The sequence below is a fragment of the Diabrotica virgifera genome, chromosome 7, assembly GCF_917563875.1.
Source record: "Diabrotica virgifera virgifera chromosome 7, PGI_DIABVI_V3a".
NCBI classification, from domain to species: Eukaryota; Metazoa; Arthropoda; class Insecta; order Coleoptera; family Chrysomelidae; genus Diabrotica; species Diabrotica virgifera.
Genome location: NC_065449.1, coordinates 99,254,656 through 99,270,626, shown reverse-complemented (window position 1 = coordinate 99,270,626; position 15,971 = coordinate 99,254,656). Strand labels below are relative to the sequence as shown.

At 31.1% G+C, this 15,971-nt stretch overlaps 1 protein-coding gene and 1 long non-coding RNA gene across 3 annotated transcripts; one reads left to right on the top strand and one right to left on the bottom strand.

Annotated features, from left to right (window-relative positions):
• Nucleotides 1-8,646: 8,646 nt before the first annotated feature.
• Nucleotides 8,647-11,095, bottom strand: LOC126888869 (uncharacterized). 2 transcript variants are annotated; one of them, XR_007699685.1, is made up of 2 exons: nt 10,802-11,095; nt 8,647-9,528 (listed from the first exon to the last, which is right to left on the bottom strand). It is a non-coding gene; the product is annotated as an uncharacterized LOC126888869 (long non-coding RNA). The 2 variants fall into 2 exon arrangements; XR_007699686.1 differs by having other exon boundaries at nt 10,812-11,095.
• Nucleotides 11,096-11,185: 90 nt separating this feature from the next.
• On the top strand, nt 11,186-15,971 carry LOC126888863 (uncharacterized). Its single transcript, XM_050657290.1, has 5 exons — nt 11,186-11,923; nt 11,984-12,412; nt 14,093-14,329; nt 14,394-14,712; nt 14,775-15,971. The coding sequence occupies exons 1-5, from the start codon at nt 11,506-11,508 to the stop codon at nt 15,709-15,711; spliced, it is 2,340 nt and encodes a 779-aa protein (XP_050513247.1). The 5' UTR covers nt 11,186-11,505; the 3' UTR covers nt 15,712-15,971.

Genomic DNA, 15,971 nt, shown 5'->3' with positions numbered 1-15,971 from the left:
ATTCACTAACCTCTAAACGAAACACGAAACCCAGTGGCATAGCCACCTTTACTTAACAAGCCATGAAGTTGAAACTTGGCAACATCTATTGGTAGACCGATTAATTCTGACAGTTGTCATTTGTATTTAAATATTTTTCACTGTATTTACAGAGAAACTGAAATATTTTGCAATATTTCCTGCTCCAAATTATAAAGAACATTAAAAGGTATGTTATTAAGATGATTTTAGTTCAATATAATATATTTTTATATAAACTTGCGTGCATATAGAAATCCGTCCACTTAAAAATTTTGTCATTTTTAATGTCTCACATTTCCTAAACCTGTTGGCAAATTTAAGTGATTTTTATAATATGTTATAGCCTAATTTTTTAACAATACCGCTGTAATAATATTGTTGCTAAACAGTTAAATTTTTATGGTGTACCGGGCATTTATAAAATACTGAAATTAAAACCCAACTAAAGACTCCGGTTTTCTCAACATTCTGTTTTTTTTTATTAATTCGCTTATGTTTAATAACTAGATTTGTTCTTTATCAATTCAGGGTGTTTCTAAATAAGTGCGACAAACTTTAAGGGGAAAGGAACAAAATGAAAAATTTTGACGCCTGTATTTTAAATTTAATCATTTTTTTTTTTTTTTTTCGAATTCTGAGAAAACTAATAAGTATTTTTGAAAAATTTAAACGCAGAATAAAAGATTACTTTATTACCGAGGGCCAAAAGTCCCTTAGAATGAATACAAAGTTTTTTTTTTTTTTTTTTTTTGATGACATATTTGAAACTAAAAATCCCACTAAATTTTCTTAGTTTTTCACCCCTGTAACTTATTAAAATAAACATAGAAGTTTTCAGGGACTTTGGGTCCTTGGTCCTAACGTAATCTTTCACTCTGCGTTTAAATTTTTGAAAAATACTTATATTATTGTCAAATAAAATACAAAACGTCAGACCGCGTATTTTAAATTTAAGAAATATTTTCCAAAAATTTAATATTTCTAAACTAGACATTACGCTTGCGAGGTGTGAACAGTTTCTGTTTTGCAACAGTTAAAGTTTGCCACTAGTTTAGGGTCTTAACCTAGCTAACAACCGCCGGTGTTGTTGCTTAAGTGTTTGCATATAGGTAAGTTGAGCATTTTTGCTTATATTTTTTTTTTCAAGCGGCTTTCTTTTATGCTATTTTGCTTGCTCTTTTTATTTCTTTTTGCTTTCTAGTTATTAATACTTCATTGACTGGTTTTTTCTTACAATGAGTGAGGAAAAGGGGGGCTCAGTCCCCCCTTATCCTGATACTTCTTCTCCGGCTAAAATTGCAATGACTAATAATTCCGAAAAAAATCAAAATCAGACTTCCGACAATAATTCTCAGGAAGAAAAAAAGGTTAATACATACTCCGAAAAAGATCATGGACCTTTTGTAGTATATCTTGAATCTACAAATATACCGAATATAAAAATTGGCACATTCAATACAATTAAAATAGCTCGAGATATATTCAACCTCAAACTTAATGACGTTAAAAAAATAGATAGTAAAGGGCTCAATAGAGTTTCAGTTGAATTTGCTAATTTTCACTCGGCTAACATGCTACTTAAGAACACTCAACTTCTAAATCAGGGATACAAGATATATATACCTTTTAACTTCGTAACCTGCAAAGGTATCGTCAGACAGATTGATACAGATATTGATGAAAAAGAACTTCTTCGGTGTTGCGATACAGGAAATGACATTGAAATTTTACATATAAAAAGATTAAATAGAAGAGTAATTAAAGATGGAGTAACTTCTTATGAACCCACAGGTACGACACTATTTACATTTCGAGGCGTTCTTATGCCCAAAACTGTGTTTTTTTATGGCATACCAAGACTAGTGGACACATATATTGCCCCAGTGACACAGTGCTATAACTGTCTTAGATTTGGCCACACAAAAACAAACTGTAAAGGGAAAGAAAGATGTTTTAATTGCGGGGAAAACAAACATGAAGACGTATGCATGACAAAATGTTTTTACTGCAAGGACTCTCACAAATCTATTGACAAGAGCTGCCCAGAATATACAAGACAAAAGAATATTAAAGAACTGATGGCGTATGAAAATTTGACATTTTTTGAGGCAAGTGAAGCTATTCCAAAATCATACATCTCAAATAATAAATTTATTTATAACCCGAGAGATTTTCCAAATTTTAAAAATAACAGCAGGCCATTAGAAAATACTCCAAGTACCAGTACAAATAATTCTAACACCATAGAACCATCGCAACGAAGAACAAACAATTTTAGATCATCTACAGTAAAACGTTCCTTTCAACAGGTGGTTCTGAATTCCGACAACAAACGGAGAGTCGTGCAAAAACGTCAAGATAAGCAACCAAATGAAAAGAGTATATATACACAGCAATTAAGACCAGAAAAGCCAACCTCTTCCCCCACTAGCTCATTTTCTCGTTCAGAACCTTTCAAATCAAGAACCTCAGCTAATTTATCACAAAACTCCAATCAAGCCTGGCAATCCAGTGCATCGCAAAACTTTCAAAATATTGATACCTTTTCTTCAAATGACTTTTTAAACTCATGCCTAAATTTTATTAGTAATACATCATCAGAAAACTTAAATTTACTTAAAAACCATTTATTTTCCCGATTAAACGTAGAGTCCTATATGGACCAAGAGGATAAATCTGATTCTGATTTTAATTAATTAAACATATATCAAATCACATAATCATGAATTCAAAAAAGAAATTAAAAATTATTCAGTGGAATATTAGAAGTATTAAATCAAACAGGGAAAACATAACGAACTTAATTTTCAAAGAAGACCCTGACATAATTGCTATTAATGAAACTTGGCTTAAACAAGATTTTAATTTTTCTTTGAAGTATTATAATGTTGTCAGACAGGACAGAGATGACGGATATGGTGGAGTAGCTACTTGTATCAAGAAATCTATTATTTTTTCTACAATTCAGAAATACAACTCAGACCAAATCCAATACATAACAACAAAAATTGGTAACTTATACATAATAAACATTTACTCCAATACAAATAATGCCATAACTCTTCCTTTCTTGAGCTCAACAATAGAAAACATACCTACAGAAAACTTAATTATACTAGGTGATCTAAACTCTCACCATCCCCTATGGGATAAATGTCCTACCAATAAGGGAGGAAAAAATATTTATGATTTTATTTTTGATAAAGAATTAATTATCCTAAATGATGGGTCAGCAACATTGTTTCAACCTCCTAATAATAATCGTAGCGCTGTAGATCTAGCCATAGCAAGTAATAATATGGCTCTATGTTCTACTTGGGGTGTCATACAAGATTGTGGAAATAGCAACCATTTCCCCACCTTTGTCATAATAAACAACTGTGAGTTTAACAAAAATGATAGCATCTATACACAAACATACAAAATGAGAAATATTAAAAGAGCAGACTGGTATACATTCCACACTGGGATGATAACAGGAATGCTTGATTTACCGGTAAACTCTAATTACAATGAGTTTTTGGAGGTAGTTAATCAAGTAGCAGATAACTCAATTCCCTATAAAAACTGTAGAACACAGGGTAAACCTTCAAATCCGTGGTGGGATGAAGAATGTTCACTTTGGATTAAAAGCCGCAAACAGGCAATTCAAAACTTTAAACAATCTGTTTCCTTAGAGAACTATATAAACGCTAAAAGTATAATCGCCCAAACTAAACGAAACCTCAGAATTAAAAAAAGAAATAAATTCATAAACTTCTGTGAATCATTAAATAAGGAATCTAACACTACCTATGTCTGGAATAAAGTTAAAAAATTCTCAAATAACAAAAATTACGGCCAGACATTTCATAACCCAGCAGATAACATTAAAACAGAAATTCTACAGAACATGTCTACAGTTTTTATTGATCCAAATTTTGAGCTTGACGATATAAACGAGCAAGTTTCCCCTTTTACAATCTGGGAACTTAACAATGCTGTAAATAATAAAAAAAATTCGGCACCAGGTATGGACGACATTCCTTACCTTATGATAAAACATCTACCACTACAAGCTAAACATTTTCTGTTGAATATCTACAATAATTGTCTAAATGGTGACAACCTTCCTGAAGATTGGAAAAACCATAATGTTATAAATATCTTAAAGCCACACAAAAATCCACTCTTGGCCAGTAGTTTCAGACCAATAGTTTTATCCTCTTGTGTGCTTAAAACATTAGAAATATTAATCAAGAATCGCCTAGATTGGTCCTTAGAACATAACTGTTCATTCACCAACCATCAGACAGGTTTTAGAAAAGGAAGAGGCACTGCTGACAACTTGACCCTCCTTCATTCCACAATTGTGGAAGCCTTTGAATCCTCCCAATCGGTTTTGGCCATCTTTCTTGATATCAAAGCAGCATATGATAATGTCAATATATACAAACTTTATAGTAAACTAAAACTTCGAAATATTCCATCTGCAATAAATAATATTGTGTTCAAAATTTTACAGAACAGACTTTTATATTCAAGATCTAATGATGGTGACTTTTTGGGACCTTTCATGGCAACTAAGGGGCTACCTCAAGGTTCTCCCTTAAGTACCATTTTGTTTAATATTTATATAGCAGAATTGTTTTGTATTAGCAATAATGAAGTTAAAATATGTGGATATGCAGACGACTTGGTTTTGTATATTAAGGGATATGATATCCAAAGCATGGTAAGTAAAATAAACAAAGAATTGGAAAACACATTACACTGGCTTGCAGAACATGACTTGTCCTTATCCAAAGACAAATGTGAAGCTGTATGGTTCACAAAGGGTAGGCGAAGAGATAATCTAACAGAAATCAAAATCAACAACACAGCCATTCCTCTAAAAAATGAAGTGAAATTTCTAGGCATAATTTTTCATAAGCATCTATCATGGGACTTACATGTTGACAATATTATACTCAAGGCAAAGAAAAATATTAACATCCTACGTGCAATATGTAGAGTCTGGTGGGGAGCTGACCCACGAACACTCCTAATGGTTTTTAATGCCTTGATCAGATCTCATCTCGATTATGGTTCCTTCCTATTCAACCCAATATCACAAAAATGCAACAACAAACTCAATGCAGTATTTTTTGAGGGACTTAAGATATGTTTGGGGTGCATGAAGTCTACACCAAATTTGGCAATCTTGGCAGAGTCTGCCCAAATGGACCTAGAACATAGAAGATTATTGTTAGCCTCTAAATTTTTAAGTAAAATCATCATTATTGAGAATCATCCCATAATATTACTCCTAATTGAAATACGTAAAAGACTTATAAACAAACCTAATTTTTATACAAGGCATAATGTACCATACTTGGTTTCGGCATTAGAATATTTTTTTCCATATTTTAAAAAAATATACAAAAGCCCAAATTTTCCATGCTATGAATTAGACTATGATACACTAATGAATCCACTTCCAATTCTAAATTGTAATATCAAAAAATATGACCCGATGATTAAAGAAAAATTCCTTATGACTACTGAACAATATGGAAAAGACCATACCTTTATATATACTGATGCCTCAAAAAACAAAGAAAGGGTAGGTTTTGGGATATGCATCCCGAGTATTGAATATAATTTCTCCTCAAGACTTCCTGGAGCTCTAAGCATAAGCAAAGCAGAGAGTATAGCAATACATCAAGCGGTGGAAGTCGCAACTACAAAACATCTAAAGAAAGCTATAATATTTTCTGATTCGCTCAATGCAATAACCAATATTAAAACATGTAATATATCTGCTTCAGCAGATATAAGGGCCCTAAAAACAAAGAAACTTATATCTTCAGCCAATGAGAATGGTACCAAAATTCTCCTTTCCTGGATACCTGGACACTCTAATATATTTGGTATCACCCAGGCTGATATACTGGCAAAAATAGGAAGAGACCTGAATGTACCCATGGAAGTACAACTGAATTCCCAGGATGCCCTATCAGTCATCAGAGGAAAAATTACAAAAGAGTACCAAGAAAAATGGAAATCTTTAGTCCAGAAGAAGACTTCGCAATACAAAACAATTCAAGACTTCTTTCCTACAAAACCTTGGTATTCAAATTTTCCATATAGAAATAGAAGACACACTACCACCATCATTAGAATGCGCACAGGCCATTGTTTAACAAAACAACATCTGTATAAAATGAATATAAAAGATAATCCTTTTTGTGAATGTGGTCGTCTCGAGGATCTAAACCACATCTTTTTTGAATGCCCGATTAATGTGATTCCTAATTTTGATATATACACAAAATTTATTTCCATGAACTTCAAAACACCGCTCTCTATATACAATATTCTAAGTTCCTTAACGGAAGAATCAGTCAATGTAATTATGCGTTTTCTTGCAATTAACCAAATAAGCTTATAAACTGCAATGCGTTTTCTAGCAATTAACAAAATAAGCTTACAAATTGCAAGGCTCAACTGTTTATATGTATCCGTGTTATATTATGTTGCTATTTGTCATTTAATTTATGTTTTAATTTTTAATCATACTTAACATGACCCAATTAATCTCATTTAATTATAATCATCACACCTCATCAAAAGCTTCCTTACAAGAACATAGTCAGCGATTTTGGTATGGCTTAGAACCAGACTACGTCAAGATCGCTAATAAATCGTGCTGGTAATCGCCTTGCAGCGAAACCAAAAACAAAAAAGAAGAAGAAGAAGAAAAATACTTATTAGTTTTCTTAGGAATCGAAAAAAAATGAATCCCGTTTATATTCTTGTTATTGGTTTTTTTTTGTATAATAAACGTTACTTACAAGGAATTACTTTTAATTTTATTTTGTACAAACTTCCAATTAATAATATTTTCTTGTTTGACTCAAAAAATACTATAAATTTTACCAGAATTTGTACTTTAAAATCGTAGTTTCGAAAGCGGTAGTCCGAAAGTCAGACTACGGACGTCATCAATTGCGACGTTGCCTTTTTCTCTTCATGGCTTGTAAAGTAAAGGTGGCTATGTCAGTGGCCTCTGCGGTGGGATCACGATCGGTAGAATGGTAGAATGCTGACGTCACGTTGCCTAGCAACCGTCGATTATCGCCTGCAAGCGTAAATTTGGTATCACGATGAATAGAATGGTCGTTTCCAGTCGAATTTTATCCCCACCCTTGTAGAATAAAAATCCTCCTCAAACTACCACTTCTTAGCTGTAGAAAGGACGGTTAATCTCTTTCTTTCTCATGTTAATAAACAAAAACAGAACCAATATGGCAATATGACAGATATTTATTTTTCCCGCTTCCGTATTTTTTGTCTTGTTTATTGTTATTGTTTATGTTCACTAATATGTTTTACATAATATTTCAATCAACGGTTTTTCTCATAGACATGTAAAGAAAGTTTCTCGTGGTTTTTCATAGTGACTGTTTTGCAAAAATACAATTAGTTTTTATTTTGAGATAACTAATAGCAGGATAACGAAGCAACAAACCTAAATAACATGTTTGGCTTTCCTTTATTTGGAGACATCAACTTTATTTCTTCGTGATACTGGTACCTTAAACCTGTACAGAATAGAATTTTGTCTCAAAATAGATTGGTGAATGTATCTACTTACACTGTATGTTTCTTAGATGAATAAAACTTTTTTCTACATAATTGTAGGTACATTTTGATTTTATATACTGTTTAACAACCCATACTTATAGTAAATATATAAACCTACCGCTAATAACCCTAGTGGTTGATGCAGATAAAAAAAAGTTTGACCTTCACTGTGATTGTTTTTAATAAGTTATTTAAATTATTTGTAGTTTTTTTATAAAAATTTGTTTGAATTTAATCTTTTGATTAAAATGCTTATTCTTTTGCACATTATTTGTATTCTGAAAGCTTACCTATATAAAGATGTTTAATGCCTGGTTGCACCAACAGATCTTAAACTTTAGACGTGCCTTAAGCTCAGATTGCGAAATATATGTATGTGTGGCATCATTGAGTCTTAGATCAGTTTTCAGCTTGGCACAATGGATTATTTAATTTATTTAGATAAGAATCGAAAATTATGGTGCAATGTGAGTGAAACTTAAAGCGGCCATATCTATGAGCTGAGCTGAGTTTAAGATTTGTTGGTGCTACCAGGCATAAGTTTAGTTAATAAAAATATATGATTTACTATTTTATTGGGAAAAAGCCACAATTTAAGTGAAAAATGAAATTTATTGATGTTTTAACTTCCACTTCCGAAGCAGTTATCGAAATATAAATTAATATAATCAATTTTAATTCAACTTATTAATGAGTACTAAAATATTAATTAAGATTTTGTATTTCAATAACGATTTCCGACTTGGAAGTTGAAACGTTAATAAATTTTATTTTTAACTAAATCGTGGAATATTTCACAATAAAATAGTATATTGCATACGATATCACAAAGAAGCAGCTTCAGAACAATATATAAATATATGTAAATTAACTACAGAGGACAGTCTGACTTTTACAAAATTAACCTTAATTTTTGTGAAATATTTTTTCTCAAAAAATGCATTGTTTCTGCAGAAAAACCTCAGAATCCTCTTACTATTATCATTATAATTTTCAGGTTGAAATAAAAATCAATAATGGGTAAAACATAAACTTTATTTAAACTGAAGAAAACATAAAAACAAATATAATCCATGAACATTATAAAAATAACATAAAGACAAATCTTCATAACAAAGTTGTAGTACTTCTCTATTACATCCAAAACATTTTCTTTCATAGGACTGAAAAAGCACACAGTATTGTCTTAACATTGTTTCATACCAAGACTAAAATAAGAACAAAGAATAAATCACAAATAAACCACAAATTTATGTAAATTGAAAAATAATGCAATTTTACTCTCTATGGCCAGTTTCACCAACAACAAATAAATCAGTGAATAGTTTGATAATTTAAAATTAAATTGACAAATTTTCTTTATATAGATATTTAAAGTGAGATTAACTCGTCAATTCATTTGAAGAGTAAATATTTATTTGATGAATAAATAAAATAAGTACTATTTGACGTTAGAGAAACATAGTTGTGTCAGTTTTATCAGTTGAATAATTTTATTCATCGAATAAACTACTATTCATCTTTGGTGAAACTGGCCATTAGTCAATGAAGCTTTACAATTATTATTTCTAGTGCAAAAATAAGTAATTATATTAAACTACTTATAAAAATTATTATGAAACTTTAAATAAACATTTCTTTAAGATATTTGATCAATGCATCCATAAAACAAAAGTTTTATGTTCAAAATACTTCATAATAAGATATAAAGCTTCACCGTCCAGCAAAGATAACTAAGAAGTGAAAGTAATCTTTGCCAGAATAGAAATGGAAAATGCTTTGATCTCTATTTTAAACGATCTGCTGCAAAAAAGTTTTACATTTGAGTTTCTCCACATCATGTGTTGCACCTCCCCATCTAGCATCGATGTTTAAAATTTTTAAGTCTGGATCACACACCTAAAAGATTGTAATTTTTTACTTATTCTTTATTTTGTTAGTCAAAGTTTTTTCAACACAAATATCAACAAATACTACAAATTTTTGTGATATTTGCAATATAATATATTATGTGATAATACATTATTTTTATAAATTGATTATTGGCAGCATATAGTACATAATATAATATTACAAGTAAGTAGTGTTATATAACGAGTGTTACAATTTCTACATTTTTAGAAAGATAACTTTTCTATTAAGATAGTTATGTTCCCGTTCCGTTGGAGCAATTATAGCAACATGTGTGCAAACTATGGCCCCTACACAGCCAGGAAAGTTAAACTTCTGCATAAATTTTCTTTTAAAATTCTCTTTTTGAACGAATGTAGTAGGAAAGATAATCGACTCTTCACTTAGATGTTCAATTGTTAAATTTGTTACATCATTTAAACGGTTGCTAACAGTATTTTAGGCAATTGATATAGTAGTTATATATAGGCATAAAGTGAAACGTACGCCGATGTGTTTAGTATATTAGTATACAAAATGTATATACACATCAACGTTCATTTCACTTTATGTTTTGACTTAATTTGTTTGAAAATGAATCGCTACACGTGGGAAAAGTTATAGCGGACGAAAAATAACTGATAGCTCTGACCGACTACTCTTTGATAGGAACTTATTGCATAAAAATAAGTGAGGTAAAAATTTACAGTGAAGGCTCAACACTGCTTGGATGAACGGATTATCACATATTATGAGGTATAAGCCTCTCAAAAAAATAGTTCACCATGTCTGTTGTTAATATAAATAAATCTACAAACTCCTAAAGTAAATGCATCACTTTCCCTTCTCATTATTGTCCTCTATATTATACCTATTTATTTCGTTTCTTAATTGCTCATTTCTTTGTATATGAGCAGGAAGCATCTAAAAGTCGAACTATATCAGTATTTAATATAAACATCAAAATATATTAATAATAATTAATAATTAAATAGTTCACTATGTCTGTTGTTGATATAAATAGATCTACAAACTCCTAAAGTAAATGCATCACTTTCCCTTCTCATTATTCTCCTCTATATTATACCTATTTATTTCATTTCTTAATTGCTCATTTCTTTGTATATGACCAAGTATCCGAGCAGGAAGCATCTGAACGTCGAACTATATCGGTATTTAATATAAACATCAAAATATATTAATAATAATGATATGAACCTGCAACTTATTAATGTGTTATTTTTCCTTTACAGTAACAGGAATTTATAGAAAAAATACCTACATAAAAATACCTTAATATAACAATGTTCTCTAGTCACAGGTAAAATTTAAAAATTTAGTGATTTCTAATAAAATAGTTCCAAACAACCCAAGACAAAAATATACAAATTGAAAATAATCACAAATTATAATCTTTCTTTAGGTTAGCTTTTTGAATACAACCACCACAAAATAAAGACAACCACACGTCAAAAAGCAATATTTTTAAGAAGAAGAAGCGATATTTTTAACATGGCTAGTAGAATATCCGAACATTGCCGAGCACCGATTCTACTTTCCCAAGCGTGTTAACGTGAGACTACATTAATTTCAACAAGGTACGTTTGCTCTTATTGGTCGGGGTCGGGCCGTCAGCTGTCATCCTCATCATCTGGGTAGAATTTTTTGAGAGGTTATGTTTATATATTTTTGTGGTATTTGTTTTGTATGGTTTTGTCCTAAGCCTAAAAGATCTTAAGATCTTTTCTGTTTGATCAATCCTTGATTTGGCGCCTTGTTTTGTGTTTTGGCGGTTTTAATGTCCATAAAGCACATACTTTCTCCTTTTCTCCGTCTGTTTGGCGGTTGTATTTCAACAGCAAGCATACATACATACAAAATTTCATTTTTATATTTATATTTCAATCCTTTGAAAAAATCTGTTCGTTAGAACACATTAATTAATTAACCAAGACTTTGTTTTAGCATTTGTTTTAGCAAGAAATAATGGATTCTATCTACCAATCTACTACTTCAAGGAGCCTTCAATCGACTTCAACAAGTTCTGAATTTGTCTCAGGAGCCTGCCACCTCTGCAGCAAAATATTTAAAAATGTAAAATTACGAAATCGTCATATCAAAAGAATACATAAAATAGATGTATCAATTAAGAAAATTGATCATATTGTTTGTCCGTTATGTGAGCAAGAAACTAGTTTACAAACCCATGAGAACTTAAGAAAACATATTAAGGAGAATCACCAGGTGAGTATTGAACTAATAACTTTGGAATTTTCTAGCAAACAAGAATATGAGACATGGAAAGATATGCAGAAAATTGAGACCAGTTATGCAACATCTCGAACAGTTAATGCAAAGGAACACAAGATCTTATACTATGAGTGTAACAGAAGTGACACATATGGTAAGTCCAATACTTTGTTACTTGCAATTATTATTAAAACATATACTTGTCTGTCTTTAGGATATAAGCCCCACTCTAAAATTAGGACAGAGAAATCTGGTGGATCAATTAGAATTAAAGGGGTGTGTCCCTCCAGACTAATTTGTAAACTGACAAATCAAGGACAAGTTTCGGTCAGTTATTGGAAAACACATGCTGGACATAAAGAAGAATTAAGAGCCATACATCTGTCAAAAGCAGAAGAAAAAACGATTGAAGAAAAATTAATGGCTGGGGTGCCACCCAGTAGAATTTTACAAGATTCAAGAAAATTGGAAAAACCACAACTAGATAGACTTGCCCTATTAACAAGTCAAGATCTCGCAAATTTATCCAAGAAGTATAATGTACACAAGAAACGAGATCAAAATGATATGGTAGCAACAACCTTAAAGGTTCAGGAATGGAATGCTAACAACAAGAATTATGCTTTCTTATTTAAGAAAGAAGGTAAACACCAAACTTTTTTTTTTGATACCTACCACAATTATAATTAATCCTATTCCAATTCGACTTGTGTGAATTGTTATCCTTGCATGGCTCATGTCACAAACATTACCTGTTGATTAGTAAAATCAACAACATTCACCCCTTGATATAATACACAATAAACATTATTAACACGTTGACAGATTGCATTAAATGAATAAGCTACATCAATGGAAATTAGATGTCTATTGACGTTCTATCTGTCAATGTGTTAAATAATATATTTGTTATGATTTTAAAAATTGGCTTTTTACATTAAAGCTTATTTTGTTACATAATCTTAAACCAGCTTGTTTTAAGCTGGTTTAATTGTTATCTTTGTCTCCCTCATCTAATAAATCTCACACTTTGAAAGAGGTGAAAGCAACAACTTTCACCTCTTAAAAAATAACTATTAAAGGCTTATTTAGTTATTGTCTTTTTATATCATTATCACATGCCAGACATGCCTTTTTAAGTCTTGGCCTGTTTAACCTCATAGTGCTAACGTAAATTATTTTTACATCTGTACTAACGTCTGTCTTTGGGACCGTGTATTTATACATGCCCTAGCGCTATAAATTTTAGAATTTTTTGAAATTTAATGACTTGCATACTTATCATCCTTTATCATGTTTGTTGCAATATTTTTGCTCCTCATAGTAACTATGTATCTAAGTTCAACAATTTTGTTAAACTAACACATGTTAGGTAAAATATGAAGCTATTGAATGACCTAGCCTGAATATCAGAACAGATTGTTAATTATCGGTATGAATATGTTAGCTCTGTCTGTGAGACCATACATTAGCACGGAAAGGTTGAGAATACTTCTCCATTCTGATCTGTTTCACACTTTTCTCATCCAATTTTTTATTTTTAAAATTGCCATGTCTTGTTTTTTTCTCCCTTATATCTATGTATTCTTTGGTCTTTGTCTTGTTCTATGAACAACTGGCACTAGGAACGTTAGTATTGCATATAACAAGGAATACTAAGTATGTAAAGTTTTTCACACTTTCAATGTTATACTCTCCTATAGTTCAGTTTTGCAATGACGTGATTTTCTGTTGTTTTACCTGCATACATGTTTTTCATTTTAGCTTGATTGATTTTCAGTCCACTGGTCCATGCAGTTTATTTTTATTTATTTATTTTTACGGGAAAATCCCATTAACAGTACAAAAACAATAGTTAAATTCTAAAACAGGTTAGATCTTATAACTAGGTATATCCAAGTTAAAAAAAAAACTCAAAAGTAATTCTAATTCTATCAGACTTATAAATCTAGATCATTGAGATAACTAGTACATGGACTATTATAAAAATAATAATTTTAGACTATTAAAACAAAAACATTTTAAACAATGTTTTCATCTTTCAATGTATTGTTTTCATAACCAGGTAACTCAAATTTTTTGGGGTTGTAAGTTATCTACTTTAAAAGGTAATTTTTATTGTAATCTTTGCAATGGTATGCAATGCAATGGTTGCAATGACATAAGTGGGTAACTGTAAGCTGTAAGCAAGCTTAAAAAACAGAAGTAATGATTACCTATTAAAATATACAATAAAATGTCAGTCTTACCATTTATCTTGTATCATATATATCTTTAGCTATAAATTTTAAGTAATCTAAATTTGGTGGTTTATTTTTATTAGGAGAAGAACATGATGTGCTGAGAAAGGAAGATTTTGCTATAGGATTCATGAACAAGATAATGGAAGATAAATTACGAAAATTCCCGAAGATAATTTGTATGGACGGCACACATGGAACCAACAAGAGACGGATGGACTTGACGATAATGCTGGTGAAGGATGATAGGAATGCAGGATTTCCGGTTGCATTCCTGCTGTCCAACAGATTGGACCAACAGGTTCAAGAAGTTTTTTTAGGTATGTACTATAAAGCAGTGACAATTTATGACTGGTAAGTAGCGATAATTTTTAAAACTTTTAGATGCTCTCAAGAATAAGATGAAGACTGAAATTCAAGCAGAACATTTCATGAGTGATGATGAAAACAAGTATTATAATGCATGGGTGAAGATAATGGGAAATGAACCAAATAGGCTTTTGTGCACATGGCACGTCGTCAAGAATTGGAACATTCAAGGGAAGAAGAAATTTCACGACCCAACTTTAAAGAAAGAAATGAAAACTGAATTAAGACAGATTATAACAGAAACGGATGTAGATACATTTAATGAATTATGCAGAAACTATTTAATAAAACTACAAAATGCAAATGAGACAGAGTTTTTCGATTATCTGAGAGAGTAAATAATTATATCAAATCATACACCTTAAGACACCTTCAAGTATGTATATTTTGTTCTAGGTATTACTTAAAGGATCTAAAGAGAATAAAAATGTGGGCCCATTGTTACAGAAGAAATTCCGGAATTAACACCAACATGGCAATAGAATCATTGAACAACCTACTGAAGACAAACTACCTAAAGAGGAATGGAAGAGTGGGAATCGAGAAGTTATTGGATACGATTGATGAGCTAGTGGAGACAAAAATGTGGAAGAGAATTGTGGACATGAAACGACCAAATGCGAATAATTATCAGGATAGGACTATAATGAAATCACACAGAGGGGCAGAACGGAACAAAAAGAAAATGAAGGTTACTAAGAATGTGGCAGTATATGGTCAATATCAGGTAACATCCCTTAAGGATCCTAGTCTATTACAAAATGTAACTTTAAGTCAAGTGTGTGAAAGTGAGTGTAAGCTGTTGTTTTGTAGAGTTTGTAAAATTTGTATGCACCGTTATCAGTGTGACTGTACAGTATATGAGGTGAAGAATACCTTGTGTCAGCATGTGCACTTGGTAAGAATGTATGAGGAGAGTGTGGGTACTAACTCTGTTTTAGATGATGCTGCAAGGTGTTTGGGAGAAAGTTCAATTATCAAATCAAACCATGAGGAGGAAATTAATGAATTTATCAGAGAGAAACTAGAACAGACAAATGAGACCCAGGAAAAAACCAAAGGAAGTCTTGAATTACAAAATGAAATAGAAAATGAAATGGAAGCCTTAAAAAATGAAATGGAAGCCTTAAAAAATGAAATGGAAGATTTAGATGACACAAGTTTAACAAAATTACGTGACGAATTAAGACGAATTAGGAGAACCATGCAAGTAACAAAGCTCAAGGCGAAGGAAAACTGTCAAGAAAACGCGAAGAACATTATGACAAAGCGAAAAATGGAGAAGCAGGAGTACTTTCCTTCCAAGAAAAAAAAAATAACTGATAAACATTAAATTTGATTAACAAATTTTTGTAGCTAACATGTATTTTTTGTTTTATAACTGTATCGAATTTTATTATACACAGTTTTATATAAAGCCCTTTTAATGAATGCTGTTATTTGTAGCCTTTTGTATTAGTGTTATATGTATTTTTAAATCTGGATGTACTGGGTCCTAGGCGAGGTTTAGAGGGGTTTTACCTATGCCATTGCATCAATAAGGCCCCCCTCCTTCCAGATTTTTAATAAAAAATGAAAAAATTTAAACAGCTA